This window comes from Vespula pensylvanica, chromosome 1, assembly GCF_014466175.1.
Source record: "Vespula pensylvanica isolate Volc-1 chromosome 1, ASM1446617v1, whole genome shotgun sequence".
In the NCBI taxonomy this organism is placed as follows: Eukaryota; Metazoa; Arthropoda; class Insecta; order Hymenoptera; family Vespidae; genus Vespula; species Vespula pensylvanica.
Window position 1 is genome coordinate 16,169,565 of NC_057685.1, and position 23,324 is coordinate 16,192,888.

The window sequence follows — 23,324 nt, forward strand, 5'->3', positions numbered from 1 at the left end:
CCTTTTATCTTTTAAATCTACGACTAGCATAATATACGTAAACATTCGAAGTATTATATAAAATGGAATATAGCATATTAAAATTATCGTCTACCTTAAAATTAACGCGCACTATCAGTCACTGGACATCGGGGATGTTCTATGAGATAATTATGATGACGAGACGATAGAACAACCCCATAGATTCACGTCACGTCACTCGTTTCACCGAAGGGACATTCATGCGAGAAATTCTTCGATTTGAATATCAATTCTTTTTCTTTTCTCTCATTCTTTATCGAAGATATTGACATCGAACCGAAGTTAGCAGGAGTTTATTACGTTTCTGACATAGAAATAAACTCTCAATGGAAATCCCGATCGATCGATGAAGCGAGGAAGAGAAAAATCCTCTTTTTTCTCTTTCTCTTTCTCTCTTTCTCCTACTCTCTCTCTCTCTCTTTTTCTCTCTCGTTCTTTCTCTAATTTTATTTTAATCGATCTATCAAGTAGAAATAATCTACAATTCCTAAAGAATTCTTTACCTTTTCTTTTTTTTTTCTGTTTCATGGAAGTCCCTAAGGTGGTCAGAACATCCATTCGATCGACTTACAGATAGACATCGATCAAATGTTCTCTTTTTTAAATCTTCATCTATCTTCTTAAAAACGAATTTAATGCAAGCGCTATGACTGATACCGATCGAACGTCGAGATCGGATCTGATAATCGATACGTCGGCCATTTTGATCCACTTATAGAAAAAAAAAAAAGTTTCGTCCCGACGTTCGACGAATTAAATGTTTATAGATAATGAGTATGTTCGCGTTGATAATACGTTAGAATTACGATTAATAATAATAGTTCATATGTATCTCTTTCTCTTGTCGCCTGTGTCGCCAAAAATCTATTCGTTTCTTTTACGATTGAAACAATCCATTCAATGAACACGCGAAGTCCGATATGCCGCTTGCTAAAAATTCTCAAAATCGATCATTTCATTTGTTTATTCCATCTTTCGATCTCGTTTCTTCTCTATTTTCCTTTCCTCGTGCTCTTTATCTCTAACATTCGTTTCGGATTAATTTATCTTGGTCCTTGAATTCGTTTTCTCCGGTTTTTCTTATCTTTTTTACTTTTTATTTTATTTTATTTTATTTTATTCTTTTTTTATTATTATTTTCTGTTTTTTTCTTCCTCTTCTTCTTTTTTTTTTACTTCATCTATTTTGCATATTTATGAGAAAATTCTTTACTTTATCACTTCTCTCTCTCTGTCTCTCTCTCTCTCTCTCTCTCTCTCTCTCTCTCTTTCACTCTCACTCACTCTTTCCATCATTTTTAATAAAACATTCCATTCTCTTTTCTCGTAATATCGACGTTGGCTGTCAAGTTCGTAAGTAAATTCGACGAGTCTTGTCATCCTCGAAGAAACTCTATGTAGATCCGATCATATTTATTTCTAAATATTTGCCACGAGGTTTTTTTTTTATCGTACCTCGTTCGATTTCTTAAAATTACATATATTATTTCGTACGACAGAGACACACATGCTTAGTTTTCGTTTCTTTAAAATTTCTCTTCAATTTTACATTCGCACATCTCTATTTATCTTCATTTCATGGCTTAAACATCGATTCACATTGAAAAAGATATAAAGCCTCTTCGAAGGCTTTATTTGGACGAAAATACGATTTCTATTTATCGTAGGCGATATATGCGATCCAAAGATCAGCTCGTAGGATTTAAACGATTTTCTCACTTTCGATTAACTTGAAACACGATTTATATATATATATATATATATATATATATATATATATTGCGCAAACAAACCTGCAAATAAATATCGAGAAGAAAACAGTGAATCTTCTTCATTCTTTCGCAAAGAACGATAATAGAAGCAAAATTTGCGAGGAGCTTTCTAAAGAAATCTCGAACGCTTTTTCAAAAGATTCAATAGTACATGCATTAAAGCAATTCATTGTTCCTATTTATTGAAATAATTTATTTCACGGAATTTAATTCATGAAATAATTTAAACATGGAATGTTTTAAGTTTAATGAACTATTAAATTAGTTTACGGAATGTTAGATATTATGAGATGTATTGACATCATAAAACCATCGAACGTCCATGAAAGTAATTAAAATAAATTAAAACAAATAAAATTATAATGGCTATATTTACGTAAGGAAATTTCTTCTATCGATCGTGTCTCTTATTTATCTTGACGTATAAAAGACTTTCATGTTCTTTAACATCTTCCGAGTATTTACAAACTTCGTGCAAAAAAAAAACAAAGATTTTACCGCTTCATCCGTTTATGATGTCGATCTGATTAAGGATTTAACGATGATATGAAAAATTGATATCAAACGTATATGATTGTTATATCGCTGCACTTTCACGTTTCTTTGTGATTCGAAATAAACGTTTGAAAATCGATGATCGACATTAAACGAATATATATTTCCTCCGATTAGAAAATATATAGACAAAGTGTAAAAACAACGATTGTAATCGCAAAAGGAATGTTAAAATTATTAATAGTCTTTTGAAAATAATGCTCATAGCAAATACAATTAAACGCAATGAACTTCCACGATTATAGTGTATTATTTTTACCATAGGTATTATCTTTACTTACGAAGATCCACACTTATGTGCTATTTTTCTTTAAAATCCCTTGATACGATCGTGAATGATTTCTAACGCGAAAGAAATACATATTCTTGGTAAAACGAATCTATTTAAAATTTAATACAAGTTGGAATTCTTGATCGCTTTAATCGCGCAAGTGTCGCCGAGGGTATTAATGAATTTCACAAGGTTACTAATAAACTTCACTTTGAATGTAATAGAAATGCGAACGGGCAGTGTGTGGTAGTAAAAAGTAAGTCAAAAGTACTCGTTAAATATATAAATAAGAAAAATGTAACAATAACGTTCTAGTCTTCATCCGTATATCTTCTATTAAATAAATTTAACTAAATTAAATTTTTTACTTTGAATCCGAATTACGTATTCGAAACATTCCTAATCAATTTTACGTTTCTATGGACACGTCCTTCGTGAATCCAAACTAACGTAATAACGGATAATATTATGGATAACATGCTGCGTGGGACATAATTCGATTGACGTATATCTACGCGTATGCTCTTCGTGGTTAAAGGGTTAAATCGATACGAGCCTATCCGATTCGAAGCAGAAATTTCAAACTCCTGGAGTAATACTGAACTTAATTTGACAAGAGTATACCTTCTACTCGTTGATGGAAATTGATATCAATATCACGCAAGGCATGACGTTTATACGATCATCGCAAAGGATCGTCGAAAGTGAATTTACAAACTTTCATAGACCCCTGTCTAAATTGCAAACCAATCGTGGAAGTTCGGATAATCGTTCAATTTAATAATAATTCCTACGTTCGTATCCTTTAGTTAGGAATGCTTGAAAATATGGTATTTTCTTTGTTGAATAAAAAGATTCGATAAAAAATTTCAACAAAGACAAATCGAACGTTCTTGAATCAGGGCAGAGAAATGTTACATCGAAGAGGATAAAGCATTGGTTCCTTTCACCAAATATAATCTTTGAAACTTTCTTCGGAAGAGAATACGAAAATTATGTTAGCTCTTTGAAATTTTCCAAGATATGCCGAGCATGATAGATAGATGGAGAAGATTTCTTAAGAAACGTATGAACAGATAACAAGTTTTGCAATAGAGGATTCGCGCCAACGACATATCCGATTTTTCTTCGAGAACGAAAAATCTATTTTATCGACGCTTGAAACGGGAAAACGTTTGAGGGTTTTAACCCTGAAGAAACGATTCGCATTTTATTCGCGTAGAGAAGTTTCATTCTCCCCGTGAAAATTGAAGGACAACGATTGAAACGAAGTAAGAGGGTATTCGACATCTAAATTCTAGAGACGTAGAGAGGTCGATGAGCCTGTTGTGGATTTCCGTTTTGCTTGGAATATCGTGGATTTTGTAGGAGTTCTCTCGTTTCGCTAGGTGAACCAGGACTGAGACTGTTGGTCGTAGATGTCTCGACTCGGTCGCTGATGATTTCTTCTTCGGTGATTTGTTCGAGGAAGAGGGCCGACTGTATGTTTTGATTATCGCCGTTGATAACAGGGGGTGGCGAGTAAGCTGGCGGCGGGCTTCTCGGGGGTGAATTTTCCGAGTTCTTTTCATCTTGAGTCGTGATCGATCCGACGGACGGTATTTGTTGCATTTGCTTGACTCTTCTGGCGTGTCTGGTGGTGAGCCCACCAGTTTCGACATCTCTTTCTAATCTATGTCCAGATCTGGACCTGGTCAATTGTCTTTGAACGTATTCCTCGAGATCGTTCTCTTCCTTCCTAGCGATTACGCGATTTAGAATGATCAAGAAGATGCCGACGAAGATGGCAAAGAGACCAACAGCAACCAGCTCGTTCCACCAACCACCAGAGCCCTTGCTACTCCAGTGAGCCAAGTCACCAGGTAGAAGACCGCTCATCAGTAAAAATGCACCCAACACCAAAAAGACCACTCCTATATGGAGCATCCCAATCGAAGTAACCACCTTTGTGTCCAGCATGCCTTGTCCTGCAGCACGATTAGGGTGTCCTCCCTTGTGATGCCTCGGATGATGGTCCAGGGAACCGGTCGACGCTCTCGGCGATGTCAGTCCGCTCTCACCCGATTGAGCGCTATAACGGCGCTCGCGAGCACGACGTTGCTCGTCCCGACGCTTTCTCTGACGCTTGATGGCCAGCGCCGAATGCAATCCAACCGCGTGCATCCTGCAACACCGGAAATACAACCCTTGCTCAGTCAACTTCTACAATTCTCTACGACTCTTCTCTTTCTCTCTCTCTCTCTCTCTCTCTCTTTCTCTTTTTGAATCAATCTCTCGCTCTATCTCTTTCACTCTCAGACATTCTCTTTCTCTCTTTCTCTCTCTCTCTTTCTTTTTTCACAAAGAAATTTATGAATTTTTTGCAGTTCAATAATTCGAACAATTATTATCGAAACAAAGGTTTTCATCAGTGTTTCTATTTACTCTCTTTTTCTCTCTCTTTCTCTTTCTTTCAACAGATTCACACACACACACACACGCACACACAACACATTTTCACACTCTAACCTCACGTGATTTGGAAAGTTTAGTGAATCTAAGGGCTATAGGGTTCGTTCACGAGGTTACAGGATGCACTGCGATGGAGTGACGCGTCCGGCATATTTTTCATTCGTTAGAGTGTCGTTGTTACCAAGAGGGAGGCTCAGTCTCGATGTCCTTGAATCTCCGAAGGCTTCTTCGTAGGCATTCTCTCTCTCTCTCTCTCTTTCTCTCTCTCTCTCTCTCTCTCTCTCTCTCTCTCTCTCTATTTCTATCTCTCTCTTTTTCCACACTCCCTTGAAAACGTGAGAATTGCCCAGCTGGAGAAAAGAATCTAACAAGAAATCATAATAAGAGAGAGAAACTAAAGGAAAAATAATAAGGGATACTTGTGTATAGGAAGAAATGAACGAAAGTATCTTTGTATTCCATTATTCCCTTTGAAAAAATATATAAAAAATATTCTCAGTAATCATCCGTATATTCGTATATTCTCAAGAAACAAAAATTTTGTCCTATTTAAGATTTTTTTTCTTTTTATTGCCTTTTCGTACTCAAGTATTAATGAATCTCTCTTATGCGGCCCCCTCTCCTTTTTTCTCTTCATCACCATGGCGACTAATTGAACACTAGCTTCAAATGACGGATCTCATAAGTGGATCATTTATTATCATTTCTGATGAAAATATAACAAATGTCGTAAGACTTGAAGGTATCTTTTATCTTCTTTCTTTTCTTTTCTTTCCTTTTTTATTTTTCTTTTCTTTTCTTCTTGTTTTTCTTTTTGAATAAAAGAAAATGTCAAATATCTTTCGAACGTCTCATCAAAATATAATATCATCAAATTCGTTCGGAGTTCAGTTGATTCGACAGAAAGTCTGCTTTTGATTTGATAGATCTCAAGAACTTCCTTCATATAAGATATCTATACTCGTCATGAATCGATGGAAATCAAGGTAAAAACCAAATCGATTTATTAAACTTTCTTCCTCGAGTACGTCGATGTATACATACTCTTCATAAATTTACGAAAGTTTCTTTCCGTATACTCGGCAATATGGTACATACTCATGGATACTTGTGCGATATAAAAATCGAAAAGTACCGTGGATTTACGAAGGAGAAAGAACGAATGTCGTAACTCAATTCGTTCGATGATTTTCGTTGAAAGGTAGGAGGTTGGAAAAGAGAAGATTTGCAATTTATCGGAATGCTTCGTACTTTGTAAACAGGTCATGTCCCGTCGGAAACTTAAAACTTGCGATAAAACCTACTTTAAAGTCAATGGCGTGCCTCGCAAGGTGTGTCTCACAGTGATATTACGTACTAGAAATAAAGTAATGTGTCACGTGCGATATCGGTCAAGCTTGACTTCCTCAGAGAATATTTTTGCTTAAAAAAAATAGAAAAAAAAGAAAAAAAGAAACGGAGAAAAAAGAAAAAATGAAAGAGAGAGAGAGAGAGAGAGAGAGAGAGAGAGAGAGAGAGAGAGAGAGAGAGAGAGAGAGAGAGAGAGAGAGAGAGAGTAAGAGAGAGAAAAAGAGAGAAAGAGAGAAATCGAATGAAAAGTTAAAGGTGAACAATATTGACCACTTTACATTGCCTTTTATAGATAATATTATAGATAACTTCAAATGTGTTGGCTAGCTTCGGCCACGTGTAATTTTATACCCAATTATATCTACAACTCTGATCGATCGAATATAAAAATATATAATCTCGCGTTAGTATAGCAACTCTCGCACATTAATTTTTGTAAAGCATGACCTAAACGACTAAAGATTATTCAGACTTATAGAAGCATACTCGATAATTACGAAATTGATATCTATTGCTAGTAGATGGATATGAATTTACCCACTAATTAATTAACTGTCATTAATTAACGATATTTCAAGGTATAGGTTTGACTTTTGTGGTATTTGTGGTACATAGGTAGATATATCGAATGAGACAAATTTAACTGTTTGATAAGGTTCAAGGAAAAAGTGTGAAATCAAGGATAATATTAATTATATGAAGATTGTTTGAAAAACAATATCCACTACATTTTACAAACAACATACGTTCGTTCGACTTTCATTTTGTATTTCTCTGTAAAAGTCAAAATTACCATTCCGTCATCTTGTTTTACTCGACAAATCTTCATCATTGTTGCTTGAGAAGAAAATCAACGCTTTGTTTGAAATGTAAATCTTTATCTTCAAATTGCTTTCATAATGAGCACATAGAAAACTTGCAAATAGTAAGAGTAAAAGAGAGAGACAGACAAACGGACAGAAGAAGAGAGAGAGAGAGAGGTATTAGAAGAGATATTACGTAGATCCGATTACAAAAAAAAGAAAATAAGTATAGATATTAACATATATATATATATATATATATATATATATGCAGGTATATATATGTATGTATATATATTAACTCATAAACGCAAATGCATATAATGCATACGAAATGCATTAATAATCATTTTTTGTATTAATTTAATAAGTACTGTCGAGTAAATTATTTTCAATCGCAATTATTTCATTCTCACAATATATGAATTCGAAATTTCATGCAATTTTCATTAATTTCCGGAGAAGAATCCTCGTAAAGTTATTATAGCGATTACGTTGTTTTAAGAAATTATAAAATTTCAATTAGAAAAATATCTAAAATACGAAGATAAAACAAAATAAAGTTATAAGAAAAGTACTATAGTTCTTTGCTGGAGTTAATTACTTCTTTACTACTAGAGTTTCATCCTGTATCAAGGAATCTTCTTCATGAATTTTTTACTACAAAATAACGATGAAATTCCTAAGCTAAAGTTAGAATTGAGTGAGAAAAAGGGAGAAAGAAACAGAAAGAGAGAGAGAGAAAAAGAGGAAGAGGCAAGCCTCGTAAATTCGTATTCACTTTTGGATTCACATAATAATTTGAAATCTTACACTTGTTTCTATGAATTATTATTTAACTGTTTTATCGAAAATACTTGAGTTCCTATCATGTTATAATTCTACGACAACGTTCGAAACATAAATATACTGTATTTATAAATTTTAATATTTCATTTAAGCATATTCCGTTAGAAAATATTTAATAAAATAGTATTATTAATTATATATCCGAATTGTATATTCTAAATAATATTTTAGAAAAATACATTAATTAAATATCATCGAGTGACACGCGCTAGCGTTGTTATACCCACATTGATAATTGTTTCGTGATTGGAAAATACAGTTTTGATATCGGAAAAGGATTTATTTGTTCACACGAAAATTATCCTATTGAAACGCTTGTTATATTAATTTCCATAAAAATTTTGAAAACTTAGACAAATCTCTATGGATATTAAAAAATTTCGAAATCATTTTAATCGTAGAGGCTTGTTCGATAATTTTTTTTTTTTCTAATTACATTTCAATTAAATGAAACATCTTTTCCCTATCCCCGTCGTTATGTATACACTTTTTTCAATACTACTTTATGTGCACAGTAACAATTCAAAGGATTTGCCGTTTATTCGATAAAAGGGTAAAGTCACTTCCGTCGTGCATTAACTCCGTCTTTTGTCTTCATATTAGATTCCGTGAATATAATCGAATTGCGTCGACTCGAGAAAGAAAGAGAAAGAGAAAAAAAGAGAGAGAAAAAAAGTAGACGCTACGCAAAGAAGAATAAGAAAGAGGGCGTATTAAAACGATGAAGTTAAAAAGTGAGGATGAGGAGAAAGAAGAGGAAAAAGAGGAAAAGAAGATGGAGGAAGAAGCGATGGAGGAGGAGGAGGAGAAGAAGGAGGAGAAGGAGGAGGAGAAAGAGGAGGAGGAGGAGGAGGAGGAGGAGGAGGAGATGGAGGAGAGTCTCAGTTTTCTCGATAACTTACGTAATGACGCAAACATAATTTTGACGATGAATTTGAAAAGAAGGAACGGCTAAATGATCAACGATAAATAAAACGATCGATTGTGCGATTATTCGTAAAACGATGACGATGATAGCAAAGAAGAAGAAGAAAATTAAAAAAAGAAAGAGAGAGAGAAAGAGAAATAGAAAGAGAAATAAAAAAAATCAAACGAGCAGTAAAGAAGAAATGAGAGTGTGTATGAAAGATAAAAGAAAAATAGAAGAAAAAAGAAAGAAAAGAGGGTAAGATAAAGGAAAGAGGTCGATCGAGGGTCGAATGAAAAAAGAAAAAAAGGAAGGTTTAACGATAAATACTCTCTCGTTCCCGCTGATCACAATGTATGGAACGCAGAACCATTTCCTGCGTTGCTTCTGTCGATCAATAAACCATCCTCATTCCCTTTAGTGAAACGCAAACGCAAAGTACATGAGAGAGATAGTGCACTACGTGCATCACGCGTTAGCAAGAGAACTTCTATATAATGTGTTCCTTTGATAAGATCTCTAATTTGGGAAACGTGCAATTTACAAATAGATGCTGAACAATGTTGAGTATTTTTAAAATATCTGAAAACGTGTTTGATGATTAAAAACGTATACTATTTCGTAAATTGTTTAGTAGAATCGACAGGAAAAAGTAAGACAAAAAATTTACTTGATTTACTCTCACGTATTTTTTCTGTTTCTCTCTTTTTTCTTCCTTTTTTGTTTTTTATTTATCAAAATAAATAGAAGACATAATAACTAAAAGTTGAATTCTGTCTTAAAAAAATTACACTATGTACATTTTAAATAGATACGTTTAAAATAGTACATGCTTCTTATGTCATAGAACATGTTGGCTATGTTGTTCGCGTGAACATACGGCGCCACGATGCTTTCGTACCGAACGAATGGAGGAGGAAATTAATGGCGAGGTCGTCTACGACGATCCTAAACGTTCCGGAAAAAGGAGAAGAAGCCTTGAAAAAGTTGTGGATATATGAGTAAGAGGAGACGAAGTGTATTAGGGGATGGCTAAAATGTATTTCAGCAAATCGTTCTAGGGCGTGTTACCCGACGACACGCAAAAGTCCGAAAAAAAAGTTAGGGTCTGAGTTGAAGAATTCAAAAGAACTGAAATATGTATGTAAATACATGGATAGCTACTTATGTAAATTATATATAAATTTTATATATGTATTTCTTTTCTTAAACATATAATGTCTACTTCTTTTCAAATTCTATTACGACGATAAAACTTACTTAAATAATATCAAAAGGAAAAAGGAAAGAATATATAAAGGTATATATATATGTATTATGTCTTTATAAGAGAATGCGATAAAAAGTTCTTTTTAAATACAATGAAAAATCACTATCATTTATTATACTCTTAATACAAGAGATATTTATTTCTATAAATCTCTTTACGATTGTGGAGGATTTTATTCGTTTTGAAAAAAGTTATTCGCTCGTAAATAATAATTTTTGACATTATCCCGAGAAAAAAAATTCTCTTCTTTATCCACGTGTACGTACTTACACATGTTTTCTCTCTGATACTTTCACAAAAAAAGAAAGAAAAAATCACATTGACGTGTAAAAACATACAAGACGTCTAATAAACGGCTAATATTTTTACTTACGGAGTAGGTGGTATTGGTATCGTGTATCAGAAAAAATGGAAAGAAAGAAAAAAAGAAGAAAGAAAAGTTTTGTCTCGATGCGTTCAGAAACAGAACGTTTTCACTTTAACCGAGTACCAACTATTTTTTTGTTCTTTTTTTTTTTAACAAGCTAAAGTGAAAAACCGCCTACTACGGCCTACAAGGCAGAACGATCATCATTTATGAGCCATGTCCTTTATCTTCTCATATTTCTTCGTGTTAGTACGTGCTATGGTCCATGAATTATAAAAAATTATTCTCTTACAATTCGCATAAAAACGGCCTTTATCACACAATCCACTTACGATGAAAGTCATTTTATATCCATGTTTTCAAAGTAAACTATATTCGTTATCTACTCAAAATGAAAAGCCACACATACATATGTACGTGTCACATCGTGGATTAATCTTTTTTAATCTTTTCGAACTTTGGTATTTTCAATTTATTCCCTCGTAATATTTCCAACGATTTATAATTAACTTTTAAAGGCCAATGTAACGAAAATTACATTATTCCAGAATATCATACAGATACACGTGCGTGTATAGAAAAATGAGCTAAGAAGAAATGCACCACGAGCGATTAGAAATTTTTGTCCTAAACGTATAATTAAGAGATTTATATCATTAATGAACGTTACGCTTCGACAGTTATAGGAAAATTATTAAAAAAAGAAAAAAAATGTGGTTGTTACATTCGATATGTTGTAAATTATAGGAACGGCTAATAAGTCACTTGCTTCTAACAGGTATATGTATATATAACAGACAGTAAGTAAAGTAGGGAGGCTAGTGACCTCCTTCAAACATTAAAATCCGCTTTGAGGTCAAGCAGTACTCAGAGAAGGATTCGGTTAATGTAGATTTTTTCGTGTCGTTACGAGGTAACCAGAATGAGAGAAGGCTTTCCCGTAGATCTCAAGTGGAACCTTCGTAGAAAGAGAATACCTTTGAAATCTTTTCATTCGTTAATTTCCATGCATTTCTTAGAGCTTTAGAAAAAGAGAAAGAAATTGTTTGCTCGAGAACAATGATACGAAACGTTTTTAAATTATACACTTACATACACGGGTTTTTTCTTGGAGAAGTTACGTTCGATTGTCACTGGTAGATTTTATTAATTATTAACTATAATAAAAAGAGATTAAAAAAACAAAAGAGACTCTTATTCAAATAATAATTGACAAAAACGAGACAAAAGAAATTATTAAATTTATCGTCGAAACTCGAGTCAAATGTTGACCTATATTTCGTATGTCTTGTTTCATTTTTTGTTTTCTATTTTCTCTTTTTCTTTTTCTTTCTTTTTACTTCTTTCTTTTATTTTTCTCATTCATTAAAGCTTTCAGGATTATTATTATGAATATCGACTACGCTCTCGAATAATTCGAGATATATCTATTCGTTAATTAATAGAACGAAAAGCAAAGGAGAATATGCTTTTTACAGACATGAAAGATTCGGTTGTATACTATTGAAATCAATATCTTGGCGAATCTCCAATCGGTAAGTATGTCACGGTGTTAAAGGGTTGTCGATCTTTACATTACTTCGTGTCGATCTTTAAATCTGACATTAAGCCAAGACAAACAAGAAATACATTTAAGTTATCACGGTGTTTCGTAAATTTCGATAATTCGATCGAATCGGTATAATACTTACTCCGAGAAATTTAATCTAAGTCTTGGAGAACTTGAAGAGTTAATATCGTTTAATATAAAGTTTAATAGTATCGATTAATGGAATATAATGTCGTTCTATCCTTTCTTTAAGAATATGAATTAATACGATGGGAAACATAATTAATGTTTTCGTAATTGTTAGAGTTGTACTAATTATAACTACAATAAATCTTTCTAAGGATGCTCAAGATTAAATTTTCGTAACAAGTCTACATAATTTGTAAAATAATCCGTTTCTCTTCTATATTATTATTTCGAGTTAAAAATAGAATATATATATATATATATATATATATATATATATATCCTTCTTTCTCTCTTAATTTGTACGTCCAAAAATTATTTAATTTAGAAATATTATATAAATGTATCGATCGAGATATCATAATTTGGGCTAAAAAACAAGAAAAAAGAAACAGAGAAAAAGAAAAAGAGGAAACCAAAGATCATAATAAAATTGATCGGGCTTGTTATCGTGAATAAACAGAAATTTCAACGATAGCTTTAGTTGACAATTCTCGTTTTATATATATATATATATATATATATATATATATATATATATATATATATATACACACACATATTGGAACGCATCGTAACGTATGTAATTAGGAAACAAGCCGCATCGAAGTTGACATGATACGGGATGAGCACGTAAAGCATAGGTCGAAGCCGCTTTAAACGAAAAGCACTGAGCTAGCAACAATTCAAAAGCGTAGCTTGTGAATATCGTTCACGAAAGGCTCACCGATAATCCTGCATTTGATGTTATGTCGAATGAACGTAGTATAGTGTGTATATATATATATATATATATATATACATACATACATACATACATACATATATATATATATATATGTGTGTAAATAGATACGTAAAGTTATGTCTGTAGTTGAAATATGTGCATTCATCTAGGTAAGTAGAAACGAGGTTGTCGGTATGTACGCCTTTCAAGCATTTCGTGCTTGAAACGTGACGCACGCGAACACCTTTCCGTTGATTAAACTTAATAAGAGATATATTTGTTAAAAAAAAAAAGGAAAAAGAGAAAGAAAAAAAGAAGAAAAAAGAAAGAAAAGAAAGATAATCGTTATAAATAACTACGACGAAGATGGATATATTTGCTAATATTTTTCGTTACTTTATATTACGGATGATTTATATCGATATATGGCGATTAAAGTAAAGAATCGAATGACAGACGCGTAGAATGTTATCAATCATCTATCTGTCATCCTTTTGTTATATACGTTGCTTTTAAGTAAAATGGCTTGATATACGTTTCATATTCTTTATATAACAAAGACATTTTTCAATAAATATTATGATATTTTCCTGTTTCACGTTGTAAAAATATAAATAATTTATAGATATGAAAGTGAATGTTTTTGTGCAATACTATAGAGAAATAAAAGTTGTTAGATTCGTCGAATAGATAAGAACGATTAGAATAATTTCATTTTAGTTGTCTCCACGCTGTCTTTCGTCCACCAAGAGAAAATTCTTGGCGTCGTTATGATTTCGTATTTTGTTCTTAATACTACTATTTATAGCCTCGGAGAGAAGGCCAGTACAATAACGTTTAACTCGCTATGTTCAGGAAGTAATGTGTAATTTTGCGATAGAAATCTAAGGGTGGTGAAAATTCTGGGAAAGAGCCAATGCGATTAAATTCCTGAAATATTATATCTTTTCACTGCCAAGTTTGAAAAGAAGGGGAAAAAAAGAATAAAGAAGATTCATGTTTCTTTTTTTATGGAAAATGTATCTCTGGGAAATTTCTTTTATATACCTATAAGTGTCGTGTACGATAATCGTACAGTCGGATATACGCGTGTTGTATATTTTATAATATATTAAACACGATTCAACGAAGCGTGAACACACATAATATATACACACGTATAATACATATGTATAAGGGTTGTTTAGAGAGTGGAGAAGCACGTTGGATATAAATTCAAATACTCTCGATTAGATAGATAGACACTCGTGCGCAGGTGAAAATACAAAATTGATATCGACGGAGCACATTGGCTATGAACTCTCTACCTTCTTCTCATACTCATACGTATTCTTACGATGGCATTTCATTCATTCACGATGTAATTAACACTTACATAATTTAAAAAAAGAAAAGATTATGATCTTATGCGTGTTACACGTTAAGAGGGTCTAATACGACATACCTCAACGTAGGACACTTAAAACATTAAGATCGACTCGATAAAATACGATAAGGTCATAATTAAACCGTCGTTTAAACGTATCTACTAAACTCATGGATATTGTTTAAAAGAAATTTGTATACACGAAATTTTGAAAATCGTGTCGTTTTTAAAGCTGAAAATATATTGATCGTCTAGAGGGACTGACATGTCGATGGAGTTATTTTGAATCAATGTATATCTTTTTTAAAGAATAAACAAAAAATAAAAAACGACTACAGTCGAATGCACAATTTCCATAGAGTTCTGTAGACAAACGTCGATAAGGTATCGCGACTCGATTAAATCTATCGGATAGAACGTAATTGCGTCACAAACTAACGTTACAATATGTCTACAATTGAAGTTAGGAAGCAGTAGAAAGTTCGAACGTGAAAACGTTGTTCTAAACCAACGTACAATAGTACCCGTTAATCAAGAATAAACTTGAAAGTCAAATGAATATGCCTTTGAAGTATTCGAAAGATGATTCGTACAAAACTTGTATAGCCTGCGAGTAACAAGAAGCAACAAGCGGTTTCACCCTCGTTACCCTATCCAGACTCAACCTACTCCCTTCTCCCTCAACCCTCCTGTTCACATCGATTCCCAATTGTTTCTTGGCAAGCGGAGGCCTCTGACAAATAGTCGATGCCTTCGCGAAAAGGGGTAGACTTGTTGATAATGGAAGGTTTGAGAAGAAAGTTTCAAGCTTCTACTGATTTGGCAAAAGAATTGAAGGCAGGAAGAAAGAGAGAACAAGAGAGAGAGAGAGAGAGATAAAAGAAAAACGCTGTTGAAAAATTAACCTTTATAAGTATAAAGATAAAATACTAATACGATATGAATATATAACCCCGGAGGTAGATTTAGCGTGCAGACATGATTGAATGAGTTTTTATAGACTTTAGTTACCTATATATATATATATATATATATATATATATATATATATATATATATTTTCATACATCAACATTTTAACTGATGGTGAGTTATTAATTTATATTATATACCATTGACATACAAAAGCTGCTTGTTTTGAACGGATTAAAAGATCAATGAACGTGAGAGATTGAATAAATTCGAACAATTTCACGTAACGCGTAAAAAAAAAATTTATTTTTAAAAATAAAAAATGAAAAAAAGGGAAAGAGAGAGAGAAAGATAGAAAACTGTTGCTTCGAGTTCACATAAGAGTAAAAGAGATGATCGACGATGACCTATCGCGGCCATCTTTTGTTCAATACCCTAGACTCGAATAGCGATCTTATCTACGGAGTTACACTAGGGTAGTTATTTGACGAGACTCGAATAGAAAGCTTCCGTCGGACTCTCGCGTTAAAGCTCGTCATCGATAAGGCCCGCATGAACGAACACAAGAGATTTCTTCGTTCCCTTTTGAGTGGCCTTATAAACTATAATTCCGTTATCCGATATTCCGTTATTGAACGAACTCGATCAAAAATCCAATGAAAATTACTATGAGGATGCCCGTTGCTATTTACGATGTTCAGATGATTGCTATTAATATTTATTGCTTCGTTGAAATATCATTTTTATTTAAGAGAAAAAGGATTGGCTCTTTTCTTCGTGTTTTTTTTTTCTTTTATTTTTCTTTTTTTCTTTTGCAATGGAAATAAAGTATCGTGAGAACTCAGATTTTCTTTTTGACTTAGGTATGACTGATTTTTGATATTTATCATCCATGTGACATCATTTTTAAAAATAATGGAAAAGCTATGTTTGTAACGGATAATACAATTAAATGTCTTATATACAATATTATCCAATTATAGAAGATATTACTCTCTTATGAAAGAATGATGAGAACTAAAGATAGTATCGTAAATACGATCACTATTAATTAATAATCCGTAATACTATACGTCAATATAATATAAACAAAAAGTCGAACATTTTTTTAAAGGCAATTTTAACACATGTAAGTTGTTTTTTCCTGGCGATATTTTAACCGAGCAAATCTCCCGTGTAATTCAATCCAAAATGTCATCTTTATCGCCACCCACTTTTAAACGTTCACTGTGCGTTTAATTATAATTATTCTCCTTCGTACCTTTGCACGATGCATAATTAATTAACGAAAAAAGCACAACTTAAAAGGAATTTTCTTCTTTCTCTTTCTTTCTTTTTCTTTTTCCTCTTTTTTTTCTCTTTCCCCCTATCCCCACCCTCTCTCCCACCATATTTTCGTCGCTCATGAAAAATTGTACAGACTTTATGAATTTCCACTTATCAAATATGTGCATAAATGAAACAATTTAAAAAAGTTTCGATGGTACCGTCATATAAGCGCGACGAAGTAACATGATTAAAAAATTTTCTCGGTACCATGAGTAGAGAAAAAGTTGATAGCGGAACTCGTTGACCCTGTGAAAGGTTTTCGGTCGAGAAAGAAATGAAATTGGATTCGAGAATATCCGTATGTTCCTCGTGGTCAGTGGAGAACAAAAAAGAAGAAAAAAAAAAGGGCGAGACAAACATAAAAGAGAAAAAAAATGAAAATAAAGGGGGCTACGAACTTAACGAGAAGTTATATTTTCCGATGGCTAAGGAAAATCCAAAGGATAACGATAGATCGATAATCCTAAGGGACGACAAAGTCTCAAGGAAAGGTTCGAAATAAAAACGTATGACTATCTTCGTTCCAGTTATCCCTTTTCTCTTCCTCTCTACCTATCTATCTATCTATTTGTCCATCTATCTATATATCTATCTTTTTCTCTCTTACACTCTCCCATGAGAATCAAATGGTTTACACCCCTGGAGGAAAGAAAAAAATGTCACCGAAGCAGGATACCAGAAATCCCAAGGGTCAATCTTATGAGTACCAATAAAGGATCGTCCGAGATAGTTTTTCACAAGAACGAGAAAATTCCAACGATGCGATGACTTATTCTTTTCTCTTTTTCTTTTCTTTTTTCGCCAAGACAATATATTTCGAAAAGGGCACGATTATCAAGGGGAAAGCTTTATACGACAAAATTGCATTCTCTTTGATCGGATGCTTTCTCTCTCTTTCTTTCTCCCCCTCTCTCTTTCTCTCTCTCTCTCTCTCTCTCTCTCTCTCTCTCTCTCTCTCTCTCTCTCGCGAAATTTCATGTAGGTAAGTACGATACTTCGCTTGAATCCGCTTCATGCTAAAAAAGCTCGATCGATGAAAGAAGCTTCTATTGAGCGAGTGGATGCGAGTATTTAAATGTGTTACATAGTTATATAAAGAAGAGACTCGACTCAAAAGCTCGTCGTCTCTATCTCGTCACTTTTATACTAATTACAGGAAATATTTTTTCTTCATTTTTTCGTCCATACTCTGTATTAAACATAATGAACGCTATTTATTTTTCTCTAAGTTCTGAAAAAAATAAAAGAAATGAAAAAAATATTCATCTATCGCCGGACTACGGATCAAACTTTACGGACGTTTCGTAAATAGAATCAAAGCTTTCTAAACGATCGAGTCAACCCTATGAAAAGTAGTTCCCTTATCACGTTCAACAGCAGAATAACGCTTCTGAAACGATCTTTATCATCGGACATACATACGTACATACATACGTCAAGTTAGAATTCACACGAGTCTCCGTATGCACTGGTATGAATATTGCGTCGCGTTCGAATCGAATGTGGGTCATGCGAGTGACCTTTCGAACTGCCAGTAGATCGTGTGTTTCGTCGTGTTCCTTCGAAATCGATTCACCTTCATATTGGAAGAGGATATCGCGTCCGCGAGTTTTCGTACGTAGATACATTTCGCACAGCTGTTAGTAGTTTACATTTACGAAAATATCTAATCTTTTGTTCTTAAAAGCAATTTTGGTCGACGAAGTCTTCCATTAACACTTTATAGAAGATGTAAATATAACATCGTGTTTTTATCGTTATAACATAGATTAGTACTGATTTACGAGAAACGATTTTGCGAGATTTTATTTTTGTTTATAATTATTACAAAATTTATTATAGATTGAAGCGTATATGAGATATCGTATTACGTTTCAACTAAATTTGTTTTGAACTACATGTTCAACGAACTCGAATATATCGTTTTGTCAAACGAGGGGACTCAAACGTTCCTAATCGTTTTAAATCGATATCGCGTGTAAAAGTTATCATTCAATTCCGTTTGTATCGTCTATAGAAGTGCGAAGAAACCTTTAAAGTTTTAACAAATCGTGTTGATCGACTGTAATCGGAGAAGAACGTTGTAGGAACGTAGAGGTATGGGAAAAGAGAATGAAAGAAACGGAGTTGTCAATGGCTCGATTTAAACCTTACAATATTGGATTAGAGACACTAATACAATACATATGTTATCATTCTTTAAAATAAAATACGATTAACACGTATAATGTGAGAGTTATCGAATTTTTAAATCGCTTAGGATTTTGTAAGATCTAATTGAATTAAATTATGTTATACTATCGATACTAAAAAAAAGAAAATATCTATATCCAGCATCTTCAAACAGAAAAATCTTTTCCTATTCTCTCAGAGATATGTTTCCTTCATATTACTCGAAGATACATAGAAATTCAATAACATAGAAATCCCAATAGGACTAAAAAAAAAAACATTGCATAAAAATTCTCGTAGAAAAGACAAGGTAATTTTTATTTTATAACATTGTCTTCATGGTTTATGAATGGATGCATGCATAAGTCAATTTTATTCAGTCGACATTACAGGTACACCCTTTTCTTTTTCTTCTTCTTCTTCTTCTTCTTCTTCAGATCTTCGCGATAAGAATATAAGAATAAGCGAATCCATTCTCAACGATACAAATATTGACGGGAGCATCAAGATATTTGCTTGGCGGTATTTTAAGTAAATAACACTTGGAATATACTAGTTTGAGTAGACAAGTTGGTGTGAGCAAGAATGACACGAGTCAAGTGAGATGGGCGGTACATACATGTACATATAGACGAAAATATATCGCATATGCGTGAATATCGAAATATGGAATAGACGAAAAATATATATATATACATATATCTATAGATTAAAAATTTCTACGGCTATTTCTTCTCGTCAAAATTTCATGACATTACTCGAGGTCAACCGTCAGGTTGTCTAGAAACGATTTCGAAGTAGGTAGGAGTTAGGAAGAGACTCGTCTCGACTTAACAGAGTATACGCCACAGCCAAATCAAACATTGCCAAAAGCCGAGCATACTCTATGTCGTTAAAAGCTCCGGCCACGTCACGGAAAAGCTTCAGCTGCACCCGCGATACGTGTGTGTGTCGAACACTCGCCACTCGACGCGCTAAAGCTCTTCGGAGCCGCTAACGTGAGAGTGTTTGATTTGCCATCGTCGTCAAAACCCGTCGATTAATCCTCCGATTCGAGATATGGATTCGATCGAATCTCATAGCGACTGCCTATCTACCTACCTACTCTCAAATGTCCTTCTCCGACCTTCTATCGACTTTTTCTCCTTCTCTTCTTTCTATTCTCGATCATCATTGTATCATCGATATATATACATATATATATATATATATATATATGTATATGTGTGGTGTGTGTGTGTATATATATATGTATGTATAGATAGATGTATGTATGGATGTTGATGACGACCTCTTGCCATTGTTTCCTGTAGAGTATATAGTATTGAATTTTTAGTACGCCGTTTAAAAGATCCGTTATCTGTGCCAAAGATAATATCGCTCGAGTTGCCGCATTTACTATCTTTTGCTTGTAAGATTCAAATAAAATCTTTTCTATCTCGACTAATTTTAATGATTTATCGATGCGAACGTTCGATTTTTGTTTCTTTTCTTTTATTTTCTAACGTGTATCGTAACAGTAGATTTTATGTATTATGTATTATGCATATAAAAATACGTATATATGTATCAGATATGTATCGTAGAAAAATGTTTCATATATGTATCTATAAAATAAGTATCTGTCTAAGAAAAATACAACTTGTTCCATACGAATAGTTGTTAAATTTATAACGATAACAGAAGGTTTTCATAAATTTTCAAATTTGTCTGATCTCGAAAAATGTCAAAGTTTATTCAAACAATTTTTAACTAGCATCAACATTACCGATGTTATTTGTATGGATAAATTCAAACGGTATATCGGTATATATCATCCTACGTGTGGGATGTTACGTGGTTTGCTATTTCATGCCAATTTAATGACTAGAAGTTAAACAAAGGCAACAATACTTTCAACTATCCATAGGTATATTCTGAATCTAAGAAACGTATCGCGTGAAATAGAAAATCTAATTACGTTTCTCTCATGAGTCGTGTATCTACGTACATATGTACATATGCGTACATAACACCAGCCAAGAAAAATATTCCTTTAGTAAGAATAAAACCTATGAAATATAGTGACAGGTTTTAACAAATTGTTTTACACGATTGGAGAAATTCGAATAAAAGTCGGGCAAGCATTTGCTTTTGCATGCTACTCTGGTAGAACACGCCTTTCTTAACATGTGCCGAATAAATACGAAAATTTCGTAGGCACAGAAATAGAATCATTTGCCTAACGCAACGACGGTACAGTTTGAAAGCACATGGTTTTACTTCGAGCAAAAGCGAACGTACTGTTTTAGTTATCTTATAGAAAATCGTACGCTGCATTTTGAAAGATAGAAAAGATGTGAAACAGCATACTTTAAATCTAAATATTTTCTAATCTATTCTCGATATATTGTATATCTACATAATACAGTCTCACAGATTAAATTCCTTTGGATTTCTAATTACTTTGAGATTTATCGAAACCGTAATCTACAAATTATAAAACTAAATGCCAATATAGTATAATATCTTCCAATTAAATAATTAAATTTATATTTATCAAATTATATATCATTTAGGAATAGATTATATTTCGATTTTATCTTAATTCATACTTCGTATCCAATTAATATCGTTGGTGGTCCCTAATATCGACATTTTTCTTCCCATATATATCTTCTTTATAGACAATAATGTATGATAATTTTATGCATAATTTTCTCTACACAGTGAAATATTAACTACGATTTTATTACGGCGCACGAAGGACGATCATAAATATTACAATGCTTCTCTATTACTAAGGACACCTTGTTAAAAATATATACATACATAATAATCAATCGTTTTGCACGAATAAAGAAATAATTCTCGAGTTTATTTTTGGTCAGTTCTAGTAGACTCTCTTAGAGTCAAAATTGCTTATATTATGTTCAACGATGGTTTAACGATACTTCAAAAAACAAAAGTCCGGGACTTATTAGATAGCTTCTGAATATAAAAAAAAAGGAGTAAAATAGAGAGAGAAAGAGAAAAAGAACGATTTGTTGAAATTGAAAAAAACAGAATGATGACTATCGTGTTTTTATTATTCGTGGAAAAATTGTATATTGCGCACCAGTCATCGACCGATCCAGTGTTTACGTTCGCGCAAAGAACGGCTCGAGTCGTCGCGCATCGAAGGATCGACCGGGCTTTTAACCCTCCTGCTTTACCTTCCTTTGACCTTAAAGAAGGTTCGCTTCGTTGATAATATACGTTCTGAGAAACGACTACCGAGGTTATTCTTTAACAAAAAGAAAAAGAGAGAGAGAGAGAGAGAGAGAGAGAAAGATAGATAGGGAGAGAGAAAATATATAAGTTTTTTCTTAACATTTTATATATATATATATATATATATATATATAATAACCTTTTTAAATATATTTTATACGTATATAATAAAAACTAAATCTTTTCAAATAAAGAAATGAAGTGTACATATATATGTATATATATGTGTATGTGTATAAATGTATATGTGTTATGTATCTATAGATATGTATGAAATGAACGTGTAAAAATGAATGCATACACGATATATAAAAACATGTCTAACTATTATGATTATTCTACTGTAGATATATTTATACGTAGGTAAGTATATTACAAATTTTGTTTTTAGTACGAGAAGTGACGTAAGACGGACGATAAATGACGTAAACTAGAACGCATATATGCATGTGAAGAATCAACCCTTCTCGATGTCTTCAAAATGATTTATAAGACATTAAGTAGATGAATGTATAACGCTACGTAACTAAAAAAAAAAAAAGAAAGAAAAAGGGAGATCAAGACGAAATATTTTCACATTAACTGTTAGCTTTGCATTTCATTAAGTCGTACAAAGAAAATTAAGGTAAATTCATAATCTCGATCGATCGGCCGAATTTCGGGAAGTGCATTAAACTCGAACGAAACGTTGACTTTGCCGGCATACCCAGCGATATTTCAAAAAACACGCTACGCGATGATATTATTCGAAGAATATTAACAAAAAGTCGGATATAAGTATCTAATACTGCTATATAAAAAATAATAACGATATAAAGAAGCCTCTCTCGAGACGGTAGAAAGCTAAGGGAATTTCTCGAGAGAGGCATCTAAGATAAGCCGAGCTACGAAGCCAAACTGTTCGAGAAAGAAAGTAAAAAAGAAAGAGAGGAAGGAAAAGGGAAGAAACGAAGAGAAGGAAGAAAGCTCGAGCCCTCGAGCTCCGTGAGTTATATCATTGTTTTCATTCGAGAGCCGTGGATCATCAATCGTAACCTGTTGCGGAATAACATTCGAACAATAGGCAAAGGTCGAACGTGACCGTTCCGACTAAAAGTAAATCAACAAAGTCGAACTTTTGAAAGTCGAAAGAATCTTCTTGTACGTATATTGATACATACGTACAACGGATCAAAGTAACTGCTAAAATTAAAAGTAGAGATAGAGAGAGAAAGAG

General features: G+C 33.0%; 1 protein-coding gene across 2 annotated transcripts in view; it reads right to left on the minus strand.

Annotated features, from left to right (window-relative positions):
* Positions 1-23,324, minus strand: part of LOC122635862 (putative uncharacterized protein DDB_G0288537) — a 42,551-nt gene that overhangs the window by 18,316 nt on the left and 911 nt on the right. The window contains exon 2 of one of the 2 annotated variants that reach the window (XM_043826540.1): positions 1,281-4,782. The exons of the other annotated variant lie outside the window; for it this stretch is intronic. Within the exon in view, the coding sequence (XP_043682475.1) occupies positions 3,909-4,781 (873 nt within the window). The 5' untranslated portion in view covers position 4,782 and the 3' untranslated portion in view covers positions 1,281-3,908. Of the gene's footprint in view, positions 1-1,280; positions 4,783-23,324 lie in introns of those variants that run through there. 2 annotated transcript variants of the gene reach the window in all.